Raw genomic sequence first — 16,584 nt, 5'->3', positions numbered from 1 at the left:
AATAAAAATTTTCGTTTAAAAAAAAATATAAAAAAATAAAAAAATTTCGTTTAAAAGAAAATTGTTTTAAAAAAATATATATTATTTTTAAATATATGCATGTCTCTGGAACAGATTTCATGTTGGGTAGGGTGTCACTGTTTCTAGCCATCTAATCCAAGGGTGTCCCATGGCAGTACAAATTTACACTTGTCTCGGTCTCGACTATAACACCTTTTCTTACCCTATAAAAAGACACAAATAAATCGACGATTTGTCCCCCCACAAATATTACAGACGCGCAAGAAATTGCCCTACAAGAGGGCAAGTCCCTTCTAATATGGTGAAGTGGGCCAACCTATGTTCATAGCCTCCTATTCACTTATTTAAATGATAGAGTTTTCATTTAAATAAATGAAAACAAGAGGGCAAGCCCCTTCTAATATGATGAAGTGGGCCAACCTATGTTCATAGCCTCCTATTCATTTATTTAAATGATAGAGTTTTCATTTGGATTGAAAAACTCTTATTTGCTGTTAAAAAAACAGTGTGTAAGCAAAGAAATCAACGGCCAAAATACAAAACTGTCACATAGAGAGAACAATGCACACACAAATTTTATTGCCTAATAGTTTTGTCCCCTCACACTTAAAATCCTAATTCTAGCTCCTACTTGGGGATAATACACTCAAAAGCCTACAGCCCTAGCTTAAAAAATGGCAAAGTAAGCAACTCGAGCTCACAAGTCACCCATCATAGCCCGCCGGGGAGGGGAACATACTCCTCTCTATTTTATAATCAAAATTTTTATCTTATTATATTTAATGGTATACATATTAAAATTTTAAATGACGTGGTAATGTATCTATCACATGGTATCATGTACACCTTTAAATGCAACAAAACAAAATCATGACCATAAAATGGTTCATCTCAATTTCACTTAAAATGAAATGAATCCGTGTTTGCTAGGGGGACCTAAAAGCCAAGTTTCTAGGTGAATGTTATCAAATCGGAGATGATCATACACCACCTAGCTAGCTCCATAATTTTCACATTTATATCATATCATAATATTTTTGTAAATTAAATTAAAAAAAAAAAAAAATCACCTCCTAAACACACATTAACAATGATAGCCAAAATGGCTATAGTCAATGTTGTCAATTAACGTGTTTTCTTAACATCACAGACAAACAAGCAATATTTAAAAGAACACTGGCATGCATGAACAATTATGCATATATATATATATATATATATTACTGTTTATATAATATTTTAATAATATTATATAATATATTAATGTGTATGGCTGTTTATGCACGCTAATATTCTTTTAAACACTGCTTTTGACAAACAATTTGTGTTTGTTAGATGTGACATAAAGTAACTGTTTTGTGTAAATGCTCTGTATTTTGAATTGTACGATAATACTTTTTTGTTTTTTTTGTTCGGACAAAAAGTAAAATAAAATAAAATCTATGGCGGTCACTGGTCATAAGCTCACATCCTTAGTTTGGTAGGGTGTCACAGTCACTGTTCCTAGGCATCAAGCATTACAAATTTACAGTGATCTCAGCTAAACAGACACAAATATCTCCTACCATGGATGTCGGCCGTCTTATTATATTTTTCTTTTTAAAATTCATTATTTGGCTGTAAAATTACTGATTAAATTTTTATTTTAGCTTTATTGTTATATACACTTAGATCCCTGACACTCGTAATAATCAACGGCCAAAATATAAATCTGTCACGGGGAGAGAATGAGAATACATAGGCTACGAAATGTCAAAGCACCTATACAAAGAGACGTAAAATGCACTCACAACTTTTATTGCCTAATATTTAGAGTCGTTTCCTTTTTCTTCTTTGATTTGAGAGCCTTCGTGCATTTTTAGCATCCTCACTAAATTTTACTCACAAAAATGACTAAAAGTACAATTTTTTCTATTTTAACAACTCGTATTTTTAACAATTTTGTTTACTTTTTTTTTTTTTTGTTGGTTAAAGTAGTGAGGCTGAAAAGTGGACACAAAGGGCTTATTCGAGATTGCGTTTGAGGGACCTAAAAACACTTTAAAAGCCCGTTTGAAGAAAAAAAAAACTCATTTGGTAAAAAAAAAATTAAAAGTGTTTTTAAGAGTCCAAAAAGCTTAAAAATGACCGAAAATCACTTTTAGTAATTTTTAGGCTTTTTGGACCCTTAAAAGCTCTTTTAATTTTTTTACCAAACGCGTAGCTTTTTTTTTTTTTTTAAACAGGTTTTTTGAGTATTAAAGGTACTTTTAAACCTCTCAAACGCAATTTCAAATAGGCATTTAGGTTATTTTTGTTAAATTGTCTCATCAAAATAACCAAAAAATAATTTTAATGAGGCTGCAAGGAGTGCTCTTACGCACTGGCCAAAGTACCCTTAGCTATTGAGCCAGCCCTGCTCCCATCCTACAAACAAGGGACCACTTATTTTTTCATTGACCATATGCTTATTACATCATATGATGGAGACTTGGTAATTAAGGTCACGTCTTTAGTGTTCATAGGATCCCATCTAGGGATGGAACTACATGGTAGCTTGGGAGGAATTCATGTTTTCTCTATTTATTTTTTTTTAAGAAAATACTCTTATAATCCCTTAAAATTAACTTTTTTACTCCCCAATTATTAATTGTTTTAATTTTACCCCCTAAACTTCGAACTCCCTACTCCCATCATAGTCTATATATACTACAAATTTCAGTTGGGTAGGGTGTCAGTGTCTGTTCACTAATTACGTAATTATAAACTCATATTATGTTGGCTCTTTCTCTCAATCACGCACATATATGGTTTGGGAATTTCCCATCTTGTATTACCCAAGCTGTACTTGCTGAGCAAGTTTCTCTATCCTAAATGATATCAGTCTTTCAAAAAAAAATAAATAAACTCATATTATGTCTAATTAATGTGATGGAGGCTTCGGCATATTACGTCACAATCTAGCTGTAGTTAGTGCTAATCGCGATCGTGGGGAAAGTTGAACATGGGGGACTAGTGAGTCCAATATTGAAAATGTTTAAGAGGGCTATATTCTATCTTTCTTTGTTTTTTTTTTTCATAATTATTTCACGATGCTAATTAATGCAGGGGTTACAACTAATTTTTGAATTTTTGAATTTTTATTTTTATAAAGATTGATCCAAAAATTGGGTGAGACGACCATATCAGAGAAGATATAATATGAATAAATAGATAGTTATTCAAAATGAAATCTATCTTGATCCTACAAATATTCATTTCAAAGATAAAATATAAGTTATAAATGATTTGGGTCAATGCTTATTTATTATTTTGTTCAATTAAAAAAAATACTTGGAGAAGATATATTTTTACATATATTTTCTTAGCAAAAAGATATTGATATTATCGATAATTTGGAAACAAACTATGGGCATAATGATTAATGGGTAGAAGATTCTGTTTGATTGGAAGTGTGCAGTCCACATTTAAGGTGTGTTAACTTAATTAGTAGCTCCCCTGTAGCCTTTTTCCTTTATTCAATTAAAAAAAAAAAAAAACTTAATTAGTAGCTTCAAAGGGAGGTTAAGTGGAAGGTTTGCTTTGTAATTTTCTCAAACAAAGAGGCATCTAATTGTGAATTGAGAGTGACCCAGTAGAAGCCGCCCTGAGTGGGTCAACAGATGAAGCCCCTATTCTGAAGGCAATTTGGTGGAAACTTGGAGTGATTTGGAAGCTCTTTTTTGGACTTTCTTACCCTAAGTTATACCTATAATATATTTGGTTTATTCTATCCAAATATTCTTGAACATTTTATTTTTATTTTTTAAAATTTAATTTATTAAACTGACACGCATCTAAACTGCACGTAAAAATTACACATTCTATTTAAAATACATGCGAAAATCACATGTATTTGAACACGCACGGGGTAAAACTAGAATATTAGCAAATGAGGGCAAAACTAAAACAAAATTTTAAAGAATTTATTCCATAAAAAAAAAAAAAAAAAAAACTAATAATTTTGAGGGGATTTTTTTTTAATTTTGGGATGCTACTGCCCTCCAAGTAGGTTTATAGTTCCGACCTGGATAACACGTTAATTTAATAGACTAGATTGAAAAAATTTGAAAAAACACTTTGTCCATTATTCTTTCCATGTTTTTCCCCCTTTTTTTTTTAACGTGGGTTCTTTTTCTTTAATATTCTTGATCTTTTAAAGGAATTCTCAGTCTTTTAAACCAAAAACCTCATAACGTACGTAGTAAAAGGGAAAAGGCATTATTGCTTTCGATGAATAATAATAATTAAAAAAAAAAAAAAAACAATAAATATTGTATAAGAAGCTTAAGAAAGAAGAGATCTGCACGTTGAGAAGTTGCACATGCATTTCATTCATGGCCACTTCTAAAAGAAATCGTTTCTAGCTCTCCAATTATGATATATATATATATATATATAGATAGTTAATTGCACTCATCATTGTTTATTTTACTTAATTCGGGAAAGTCCAAGCACGAAAAACTCATATATATTATTTTCCGTTGAGGTTAGCTGACGATGAAGACCTCGCACCAGACCACAAAAATGGTGGGGGCACTTCTTGGACTTTTAGAAAATGTACCTCGTAAACTTTTACATGGCTGCCGGGCTTTATCTTCAAGACTTCCAACTTTTTCTGCAATCCTATAATTTTATCGAATACCATTTTGATTTTTCCTTTTTTTATGGGCAAGATAAGATTTCCATTTTTTTTTTTTTTTTTGGGTGTATAAATAAGACATGGTTTACGTCCATTGCTTCAAAACATAACAAAATAGTTTTAAAAAAATATTATGAAAATTGTTTGAATATTAATTAAATAATTGAATCAAATATATATATATATATATATATATATATATATATATATATATATTAGTCACATTTATGCTATTAGCCTAAAAGGACTAGTCAATTTAGAGCCATCCATTATATGTGAGCTTCTTCTTAACTTCTCAATATGGGACTGGAGTGTTACAAATTCTCTCTCTTAAATTCCTGACGTCCTCGACCCAAGAAAAAGTGTTACTCACATCTACGTTATTACCCCAAAATAACTAGTCAGTTTGGAGTTTTCCTAGAATAAATTCTCATCTTCTCAATATAAGACTGAAGTATTACAGATTTTGTAGATAAAAAGTGTACGTTTTTAAACCAAATCGCTTAAAATATATCGTTTGAGATTTTATTTTTAAACAAATTATGATTTGAAAACAGAAAAAAATAAAAATAAAAATAAAAATAAAAATTAATTAATTTTTTAAATCGCAGGCAGGATAGTCTTTACTTGTATATAATTCCTACGAATTTTCGAGATCAATGGAAGATTAAACTGTTTGATATATAGCTACGCTTCATATTGTTGTAAGATCAACCCATGTATGCTTTGGTTCTGTAAGAATATTTTCTATATTAAGTTGATTGATATTTTTTTTTATCGACCCATGCATTTATCATTCATGTGTAATTATAATCAAATCTTCTAATTTAATTATCATATTTATTTACTCATTCTATCTCGCTAGCTTCCACATTTTCCTTGTAATTAAGGACATATTTTGTATTATCAACCTACTTAAATACAATAAAGATGTAGCCTTAACCGTCTTTATCAATCTCTTTTTCACTCCGCTTCCGCTCTCATCTTTCACTACTTTATATATGGATGTATTATATATTGTCTAAAATTGGCAACACAATGAGATGGTCCTTTATGTACTTTGTATATCCTTTATGTGAATTTTGCTATTTCGTGGCGATAAAAAAGTTATTGGAGACACGTTACCTAATTTCAAATTATCCTTAGTTGATGCTCAAAGTCTATAATTAGCTCACCCATTAGAAATGAGAAACAAAGAAAAGTTCCCTCCTTGCCATTTTCGATGCATTGCCCTTTGCTTGTCGTGTGAGAATACTAACATGGCCATTTGGTTGGAAAAAAACATAATCTAACATTGTCTCATGCATCCAATATGTGATGATTATGAATTTAAAATCAAATGGTTATATACCCGAGATCTTCATCCTGTATGAATTATTTATTTTTTAGAAATGTTATGAATCGATATTTTTTTTCGTGTTTGACCCATTTCATTTTACAAATTAACCGTTAGATTTGTGGACCTTACAAATCGAATGGTTGATTTATTGAATTTATAGGATAATATAGGCCAAAAGACAAAAATTTCCTCCAAACGGGTCTGAATAAATATTTTCCATCCTATTTAAAATAATGTCAAATGTCTATAAATATTTAAAATGCACATTAAATTCTTAAGGTCATTAATAGCAATTTACTAACCTATACTAACATTTTAAATGTTTATAGACAATTAACACTATTTTAAGGACATAGTCTTCCTCCAAACTGAGTTGAAGAAAATTCCTTTAACCCAGTCTATAAAAATGACATGTGTCATTTTTTTAATAACATGTAAGATGTACATGAGTTTTTAATATTATTTATTTCAACTTTGTCCTTACTATTAAAAAAACATGTGCATTTCACATGTTTAAATGACACATGTCATTTTTATAGATTGAGTTGGAGGAACTTCCTCAAACCCAGTTTGGAGGAAAACTATGTCCCTATTTTAAATGGGTTGCATGATATTTCTTCCAGACAGATTTAGAAAAAATTTATGTCTTAAACCAAATATGAAAAACTTATTAACTCTTAATATTTCTCAGTTTCAAATATAGAAATTTAAATGCAATAATAGCAGTGATTTGGGAATGTGGGATTGTTTTTTGCGGTAAAAAGGGAAAATGCCGATCAAAATAGAATGTAGGCAAAAGCCCAAAAGTGGTAAATACGTATAAAATTTGTATCCTTTCACATATTCACATTCTATTTCATTTTCGGTAATCTAGGCTTGGATTGCGCGCGCTTGCTTGCCTCAACCTCTCCCCTCCAAATCTCAAAAATAATAATAATAAGAGAAAAAAAAAAGTAAGAGAAGCTCAGAAGCATATGATAGAACCACGAAGGAGGGGGGACCCACAAAAGAGACAGGACTTCGTTTGCTTTGCACGTCGCAGGAGGATTCGTGCTCAAGCGACATTGACTCTCCTCCACACACGTGGCGCTTATCGATTTCGCACGTTTCGCCTCTCCTTGTGCCAGATTCGGTACCACCATGCCAATCATGAGACATTGAGTAGGAGAGAATTTCCCTTGTGTGTTTTTTTCTTTGCCCTTAGCCTCACGTGAATCTAAGTAGTTTGTTTTTGGGAAAACATTTAATGTTTCTCCAAACTTATGGTTCAAGATGTTTCTCCGGACAAAGCTAATATTGATATAAATAAGTATACCAATTAAAGGCAGGCCAAGAATGTTGAATCTCTACTACTTTGTTTTTTTTTTTGAATTCTCCTCTTGCAAAAATTATTATTGATAATGCTTTTATGGGTGTGCATTAGAGTTGGCGGAAGCGGAAATTAACTTTTTGCTTTTCATATGTGCTTTTATCGGAAAGTTGGAGTTGCTTTCGACTTCTTTCTGACTGAAGGTGATTTTCGGGCGGAAGTCAAAATCAGCATTTCTAATTAACAATGTCAAAATGTTATTGTTTTATTCATCCAACAAAAAAAACATATCATTGTTCTTTGTCTTATATCTCTGCGAGATAGAGAGCGTCAAAGAGAGAAGCGAGAAGACCAAATAAAACGGAACATGGCAGCAACAAGGAAATGATGTTTATAATAAGGGATGTTGGGGGTTGGAATTCCATTGAAAACGGAAACTAACTTTCCCCTTTGCCAAGTCGACCCATGCGGGTCGAAAAATTGGCCGGCATGTGGTAGGTTAGTTGTCGGAATCGCCACTACTAACACATTCTTAGGAGTAATGTTAAATATTACTTTTGGCAGTAAGTTTATAGTAGGCTCACATACTGTATAAAAGGATGGACTGTTACAAAGTCATACACCTTCTCTTATAGCTGCCAAACTACATCCCAAAACCCTTGGAATTTTCTGTATTGTAACTTGGACTTTCCAATCATTTTTGTCCTATATATGTGTAGGAGGCAAATCGTTTTCACAGTCATAAGCTTCCATTTCCTATACTAAAATCTTATTTCAATCCTAATTTCTTTTCTTTTATTTTTTTTAAATAAAAAATAAAAAATTGAGAACAGTACAGTGGGTCAGAAATGATCACCTTATATTGTTCTGTCACATTCCTCAAGAACTTCCAAGGAACTGCTCTATTTCCGTTCCTTCCTCCAAAAATGACTTCCATAAAAAAATAAAAAAATCTACTCCAAAAATGACTTTTACTAGGTTGAAAATTGACCACCAAGACCTTTTCATAAAGCTAATGATCAAAGACATGTAAATAAGCAAGCCTAGCGTCTCTATCTTAATTAAACAAACAATCTACCTTTATTTTCGAATCCCTTTCATGAATCCTATCATTAGAGAGAGACTTATACAAATGAGAAGTCACTCTCAATTTATTAAATTGACACATGTTCAAAATGTACTAATTAATTTCTAGACATATATGTAACGTGAGAATAATATGTATTTTTAATATATGTCATTTTAATAAACTTGGTTAAAATACAAACTGTTGTTATCTTGCACAATAATTGATGAACAATATAGAATTGAAAAGAAAGAAAGAGTCGAAACATAAATTTAACGTGGTTTGGCAATTTGCTTACGTCCACAGAGAGGCGGCTGTATTTTTACTTTTAATAATTCAGGGTTACATCATACATATATATATAAGAAAAACTATAAACCCTACTTGTACGAACGTATTAAGGAAATCCCCAAAATACTTTGTACCGTATCGCGACGTTCACTCCGCTCTTATCTACTTGGCCTTCCACTGGTATTAATATGAGCCACCAGTTTCAACACAAACAAACAAACAAAAAATTGAGTTAAATAAATTTTTTCTAGTCTAATTTGAAATAAAAGTTTGTCCGAAAAGAAAATAATTCTCTAGTGAAAAAATGAGAAAAGGAAGATGTTTTAGGCCTTCGAAAAATCCGTTGTCCTTAAAAATGTGAGATATGTATAGAGCCCAAAATGACATTCTAGTAGATACATGTGGCAGAGCCCAACCATAGTGGGCTAATTTTGCTTACTCCGAACTCTGTTCGGTTTTGTTCTGATTGTTCCTGTGTTTGGTCTTTTGGTGGTTTCCTTGATCCATTTTTTTTTTCTTTTTTAAATATATATAAATCAAATTTTGGGAAAGGATTACATTGGATGGTTTGTTTTTCAGTTAAAAAATTTCAAAATCAAATTTTGTGTTTTAAATGTGCGTTCGAATGTGTTTTAAACTCAAGTCCGAATGTGGTATGTCAGCCAGCATTAAACGCGTGTCAAATCTCACTTAGTCACACGCGTGTATTGATCTAGGCCGTTGATTTTTACCTATTACTCCAATATGTGGTGACATGTGGAGATGCTACCTCGTTCGAATGGGGCACTTTGCGCATTTGATCGAACACGATCATCGTATATGTAATCCTGAGACCGTCGATTCTATCCTACTAGCGTGCCTTACTACAACATAGAGATTCCCTCCCGTTCAAATGTACGTTCCTTCGTGTTCAAATGTAATCTCCAAGACTTACTTAAACTTTTAACTTATAACTTATAAATTTTCTTTCCTATTTTGCCAAATGCCTACGAACCTCATTGTGATCAATCTATTTTCACCCAAACATTTATTTTATTTATTATTTTAGTTTTTATTTCTCAATTTTTAATTTCTTTTAGCGTTTATTAATTACCCTGGGTGTTACACTTATACTAAAGTTTTATGAAATGAAAAAGAGATTTTTATATATATATATTACATGATACAGTAGTTAGTATGACTGAATGTGAGATCACAAGTAGGTTTGACAAATTCAATGATAATTTTTTTTTTTTTTTTTTTAAAAGAAAAAAAGAAGAAGCAATAGATGAATGTTGGCTATGCGGCCTATGCGAGTAATTTTAGAAGTCCCTCTTGTGTTCTTTTTAAGTCCCTTAAAAAATGATGTGACTATTAAAATTACTATTTTATCAAAATTCAATAATGATCAATTACAAGTTCAATGATGATTTTAATAGAAATATAATTCTTAGATAAATTCAAAATGAACACAAGAGAAACTTGTAGCGTTACTCGGCCTATGCCGACACAAAGTTCTCAAGCCATTAAATATTCATATCTCAGAAACAAGATTTCTTTGTAGACTAGTAAGCAATTATTTCGACTGTCACAATCAAAAATGCATACATTCGTACATATGGATAGAAACTGCATGAAATTTATTATATAAAATGAAAAAGGTCGCTACTGGCAACCAAACAAAATCTTTATTTTACACATAATAAAACTATATTATATATATAATATTTTTATACTTGTGTAAAAATGGCCAAAATCCTTCTGCAGAACTTCTATGGATCGTTTAGGCTTTCCACACCTGTGCTTGCAAGTTTGCTAACAAGAGCCAGGGCGTTGCTAGTGACATAAGAAGCATTCAAAACCCACTTCCGAAGCAACTCAACTTGCTTTCCCCCCTCAACGCCTTCAAAGCCATCCAAGCAAGTATCTTCATCTGTCAGAGCTGCACTTATCCATGTGTTGAGATCACCCATTTGAATATCGAATGTACTTTTGCTGAGGTTTCTGAGAACATTCAGAGATTTGTAAAGCTCATCAACTGCATCTTCAAAGCATTCAATGCAATCTGAGAGGGCAATTATGTTCATTCCTTTCATTACCCTTTGCTTCTTCAATCCTATCAAGTCCTGAGTAACATTCTTCACCTCACCTATTGTCACGGACACACTGGCACGTGCCCACTTGCTAGGACTTCTCCTAGCGGTGTTTGAGAATGATGCGAGTGTGCGAACACAGATGTTTCGATACCTGTAAAAATATAAATTAAATGATTAAATTCGTCTGCATTAGAACAGGAATCGTGAGTTCGAATTCTGTCTTGATTGTTTAAGAATACCTTGTGACGGTGCATGCATCTTGAACATAGTTGTCTCCCTCTGCCAGCCATGCAAGAAACATGAAGGTCACAAATATGTGGTGAATACATGACATTCTGATCATTCTGCAGAAAAAGAACAGAGAAAGTTGAAGGAGATGATCAAGTAGAAACTATTGAATGAAATAGGAGAAGAGTAAGGGAGATTCATGCTTTTTTATGACCTGTGAAATCATAGAGCTTTTTGAGGGGCAGGTTTCTGAAAAGGATTTTGGTGACTTGGAAAGGGTGAGAGCTTTTTTTCTTTTTTTTTTTCTTTCCCTTTTTTTGTTTTGTTTTTGCAGGTGGAGATATATTTCGGCAAGAGGCTGGTGAGTGCAATAAAGAAAGGGAAAGGGAGTGGTGACTAAGGAGTTAAAGATTGTGTGGATGGAAGGTGGTGAGAATGAATGGTAAAGATTTTGTCATATCATCTAATTTGAGCCAAACAAAATTTCCTAAACATAAGCTTCTTTTAACCCGCCGCTAAAAAGGGTGCGATCAGACTATTCCAAAAGGAGAGGCCGGCTACTCTCAAAAGTGTTTAAAGGTGATTGGCCGATTTTAAAACTCTTAAGAGGTAAGAGAATGGTCCGATCACTCTAAAAATCTTGAGAGATGGTCAGATTACTTGTTTAAATGGTTGGTTGAAAATTAAAATTTTTATTTTTTATTTTTACCTCAAAATAAATAATATGACAATTTTTTTAGGAGCTACCCTTGAGGGGTAGCTAACTAGCCTAGCCATCTCAAAATTTTTGAAGAGTGGTCGGACAAAAAATGTATGACGTAGCAAAATCTTGACCTTATCCTCGTAGGGCAATTATATGTTGTATAGTAATATCCATATTTGTATTGGAAATTATAAGCTTTCATGTCTTGAAAAAGGGCCCCAAAATCTTGCTAAATCAAAATGTCACATCAATAAGGTCAATTGTTAAAAATTGTGTGATGAGACTATTACTGTAGACGTGGACACCTGGAATATTATTGGCCTCTTTCCTTCCTTCAATAAATGGCCTTCAATAAAGTTGAAAGTAATGTTGGAAGATGTGTCTAGGTACATATGTTGTTATATTAATTAGTGTAAAATTTACTTAACCCCTGAAATTACCATCTCAATGACACTCTTCAAATTATTAATTGGGTAAAGATATTGAGCACGCCCGGCGTGCTTGAACAGTGAAGCACGCCGGGCGTGATTTTTTTTATTATTTTATTATTTTAATTTTTTTGAAAAAAAAAAAAAAAAAAAAAATTTAGCCTGGCGTGCTTCACTGTTGAAGCACGCCAGGCGTGCTCCCAATCACGACTCTTATTAATTATAACAATTTACCCTCCAAACTATCAAAACAATAACAGTATACCCCTCAATGCTAGCAAAATGACAAATTTACCCCTATAAAATTTTCAATAGGACAAAAATACCCTTAAAATTTGAAATAAATAAATCAATAAATTTTAGTATTTTTGCATTTATTTTAGTAATAGTAATTTTGTCATTTTGTTAAAATTGAGAGTACATTGTCATTGTTTTGGTAGTTTAGGGGGTAAATTGTCGCAATTGATAGTTTGGAAAGATAGATGGTCATTGGGGGTGGTAGTTTGAGGATGTTAAGTGGACTTTACCCTATTAACTAACTACATTTTTTTATTTTTTTTTTGGATTAGGTAATTTCAGATATTGTAATTTTATTGAACATTCATTCAACAATGATGATGTAGTACTCCCAAGTAACTATTAGATTAATTCTTGTTAAATAATAATAATAATAAATAATAAAAAAACAATTGATTAAGAATGTTACGTCAATATTATTGAATAAATGTTAGATAAAATTATAGTACTTAGCATTTCCCTTTCGAATTTAGCTTAGGTGTGGTAAAAACGTTTCGGATTCAATTTTACTCTTTTTTTTCTCACGAAAAATTTGAAATTAAATAACAAATGAAAAAACTACCACATACATACAGTATTTTTTTTTTAACGGAGCCTAAACCAAATTCATTTCAGAAAACATAATTTTATGAATTTATATGCGAATATGACTTTTTTTTTTTAATTAAACCATTATTTTACTTATAAAACATTATTAGAAAATATATAAACAATAAATTATTTTAGAAAGGAAATTCTTTTGACTCAATTTATTAAATTGAGGTGTCTAAAAATATATTAAAAACACACATAAAAATTACATACTTTATTAAAAATATATATAAAAATTTCATACATTTTGAATACATGCTAATTTAATCGAGTTTGTACGACAAATTTTGGAGATTTGAGAATAAAAAGCTAAAAATCAAAAAACGGTTTATAATTTTAAAAAAGAAAAATTATTTTATGAAAATTAAAGTTTTTTTTGTCAACCAAAAATATTTTTTGTTTGACCGTGAATTTTAGTCTTACCAAACACTATATATATATATGGTAAAGTCCACTTAACTTCCTCAAACTACCAAAATAATAACACTGTACTCCAGATTTTTAAAAAATGACGAAATTAACCTTCCTAAAATAAAAACAAAAATACTATATTTTTTTTTTCAAAATTGTAAGGGTATTTTTGTCTTATTGAAAATTATATAGGGGTAATTTTGTCATTTTGCTAGCACTGAGGGTACATTGTCATTGTTTTGGTAGTTTTGGGAGTAAATTGTCGTAATTGATAGTTTATGGGGTAATTGTTATTGGAGGGATAGTTTAAGGAGATTAACTCAAAACAAAGAAGCTATACTGAAAAACATTTCTTCAGCCCAGCTTAAAGCTAAACTTTGTCCTTAACCGCCCATACATTTGAGACTAGTGACCAGCTATTTTCAGGTAGTGGGCCAAACTTGGGCTCTTATTTTTGGTTCAGCCCGGCCCAAATTGATAAAACCCTAAACCCTAAGACACTCGCAGACTGAAGAACCACAAAAAAAAACCCGGTAATTCCCTCGTATTCTTCTCATTTTTGTTCCTTTTTGTTTAATTTCTATACTAATTTTGATTCTGATATATAATTCATATTGTTTTGAATTGAAGTCCTAGAATTCTGAAATTAGCGTTAGCTGGCTCGTCAAAAACCATAACTTTTGTTCTAGTAACTGTTCTTGATTTATGTAAGTTGAGGAAGAATTTATATATTTTGGGTTATGCTAAATGTTTGCTTTATTTTTTTTTTTAGGCTATAGAAGTTATTTGATCAGAAAGCTCTGAAATTCAAGATTCTTGGAAGCCATGGCTCGGTTCCGAAATGTAAGCAAAATCTTGTCATGTTTTAGTTTTTCTTAACTTTCCCTGCTGTTTGGTTGCGGAGAAAATGGAAGAAAAGGAAAAGAAAATGAATTGCGGGGTCTTATGGTATATATGTGGTATAATCTGGAGGTAGGAACAAATTGTAGCGTGAGAGGCTAAGTCAAATAACTGTAGTACGTTTTGATTTCGGTGTTTTGTTTACGTGGGTTTTCTATAACTAATTTGTTTCTTCCATTTTCTGAGCAACCAAACGGGGTTCTAGTTTTTATGAGTGTTTACAGGTTTGCGTGATTGTTTTTGCTGTTATTTGAATTAAACAGAAGAAGAAGGTGTTTGTGAAGCCGGTATTGAAGAAGAAGCAACCTACTGTGGACCATATCACAGGCGATAAGATTCCAAAGAGCTTTGTGTTTGCGAGAGGGAAGTTGCCTGGTCCTCTCAGGCAACTTCAAATGGATTTGAGAAAGTTGATGCTTCCCTATACTGCTCTCAATCTTAAGGTAAAGATTATTTGTTCTCTGTGTTGCTCTCTCTTTCTGTTTCTTTGTCTCCTGAAGCTTAACTCTGTTGCAATATGATATTGATGGAAGTACGCATCACATGAGTGTGAATTTTTAAGAGCGAAAAATATCTTAACCTCACAAAAGCAACTGAAAGGTTTTTGGGGTCATCGTGTAATGCTTTTCAAGAGGAGTTCTTTACTTCAGTTTCAGACTAATGTAAATTGTGAGTTGGAAGCTTATGCAATTTATAAATGGCGGGTTTGTTGTAATAAATACTTGCGATTTTATATAAGGAACTCAATTAAGCAATATAGATCATAGGCAAATTATTGAGCATAACTGTGGACAGCTTAAATTCTGCATACTGTGATTCCCCCGGTAATTCTTTTTTATAAATGTGATTGCCACTGCAATGTGTCAACAATAGGCTAAAATTAGATTAAAAGCAAGTACTCGGCAGTTTCTAAGTGGATTTGTCTATATGGCCAGACATAATGTTGTTGAGCTGTTTTTTTGTTTTTTTGTTTTTGGGTAATATCCTAATTTTATGACAGAATTTTTTAGTTAACTGATATTTTATTATTATTATTATTGCAGGAGAAGAAACGGAATAGTCTCAAAGATTTTTTGAATGTTGCTGGGCCTATGGGTGTAACGCATTTCCTCATATTGTCAAAAACTGCAACCTCACCCTACTTGAGGGTTGGAAGGACCCCACAAGGCCCAACTCTTACATTTAAGATACAAGAATACTCATTGGCAACTGATGTTGCTCAATCTCAATTGCGTCCTAGATGTCCTCAAGATCTTTTCAAAAATTCTCCTTTGGTAATTTTATATTCTCACTCAAGCTCACGTACAAAGCACAAATTCATGATTTGTTTGATTTGCTAAAAGTTAGAGAAAGTAAAGAAAAATGCTAAAATAGCTCTCTTTGGGAATTTGCATCTGTCTCATCTTTGACGAAATGATCAGTAGTATTATTCATCATTACTAGCCTTTTAGCATGAGACATAACAAGTTAACTGTAGTACTATCTCAGTGCAGCAGAACTCATGAATTGTTCGTACGAGCCAACTTTGTGTGTACCTTACACAATACACATATCTTCTATTAGCTAATGCTAGTGAATTTATGTGTTTCTCAGAAGAGGAAAGGGCCGCAGCCATACAATTGCGTAATTTGACTTAAGCAGATGGTGAAATAGTCTCTCTTCTTAAACTTTGCCAATATTAATCTCTGTATATTTTATTGGCAGATTGTTCTTTCTGGTTTTGGGACTGGTGATCAACATCTAAAGCTCACAACCATAATGTTTCAGAACATCTTTCCCGCCATTGATATAAACACCGTGAGTTTCAAAGAAATTTCAGTTTATTCCCAGCACCAGCAAGACTCATGATCTTATATCCCCTCTTAATGTTGTTTTAATGTGAATTTTTCAGGTCAAACTTTCTTCTTGCCAGAGAATTGTGTTGCTTAATTATAACAAGGACACAAAGCTTATCGATTTTCGGCATTATTCCATAAGATTACAGCCTGTGGGTGTCTCCCGTAGAGTTAGAAAATTTGTGCAGAACCATCAATTCCCAGATTTAAGGAATCTTCAGGACGTGAGCGACTTTATCACAAAGTAAGGAGTATTTCTTATTATTTTAGTCTTCTTAAAGCAAATTATGTTAGCATGCAGTATTGGGAATGAGCGTTATATTACCATCCACTGTGAAGTGTTTCCTGAGGTCTACAGGTAGTTCATCATGGGTCACTACAAGTGATACTTTTATATTGTTAGACTTGATATTTAAAAGTTGTCGGAAAG

General features: G+C 32.1%; 2 protein-coding genes across 2 annotated transcripts in view; one reads left to right on the top strand and one right to left on the bottom strand.

Moving 5' to 3' along the window:
• Positions 1–10,288: 10,288 nt before the first annotated feature.
• LOC132172051 (pectinesterase inhibitor 6) lies at positions 10,289–11,294 on the bottom strand. The gene is made up of 3 exons (XM_059583484.2): positions 11,204–11,294; positions 11,001–11,105; positions 10,289–10,912 (listed from the first exon to the last, which is right to left on the bottom strand). The coding sequence occupies exons 2-3, from the start codon at positions 11,102–11,104 to the stop codon at positions 10,438–10,440; spliced, it is 579 nt and encodes a 192-aa protein (XP_059439467.2). The 5' UTR covers position 11,105; positions 11,204–11,294; the 3' UTR covers positions 10,289–10,437.
• Positions 11,295–13,990: 2,696 nt separating this feature from the next.
• The window catches only part of LOC132168444 (peter Pan-like protein), a 4,483-nt gene continuing 1,889 nt past the window's right edge, over positions 13,991–16,584 (top strand). Inside the window, exons 1-5 of the mRNA XM_059579429.2 lie at positions 13,991–14,262; positions 14,583–14,762; positions 15,363–15,593; positions 16,024–16,116; positions 16,211–16,398. Coding sequence (XP_059435412.2) covers positions 14,245–14,262; positions 14,583–14,762; positions 15,363–15,593; positions 16,024–16,116; positions 16,211–16,398 — 710 coding nt within the window. The 5' untranslated portion in view covers positions 13,991–14,244. The remainder of the gene's footprint in view (positions 14,263–14,582; positions 14,763–15,362; positions 15,594–16,023; positions 16,117–16,210; positions 16,399–16,584) is intronic.

Source organism: Corylus avellana, chromosome 1 (genome assembly GCF_965113065.1).
Source record: "Corylus avellana chromosome 1, dhCorAvel1.hap1.2, whole genome shotgun sequence".
In the NCBI taxonomy this organism is placed as follows: Eukaryota; Viridiplantae; Streptophyta; class Magnoliopsida; order Fagales; family Betulaceae; genus Corylus; species Corylus avellana.
This window is presented reverse-complemented; position numbering and strand designations above follow the sequence as displayed.

What these genes read in the sequence shown, in the direction of transcription:
- LOC132172051 (XM_059583484.2), bottom strand. Translation starts at nt 11,104, where the DNA reads ATGATCAGAATGTCATGTATTCACCACATATTTGTGACCTTCATGTTT. An exon ending in GATGCATGCACCGTCACAAG is followed by an intron (nt 10,913 to 11,000) that starts GTATTCTTAAAC and finishes ATATTTTTACAG; the next exon opens with GTATCGAAACATCTGTGTTC.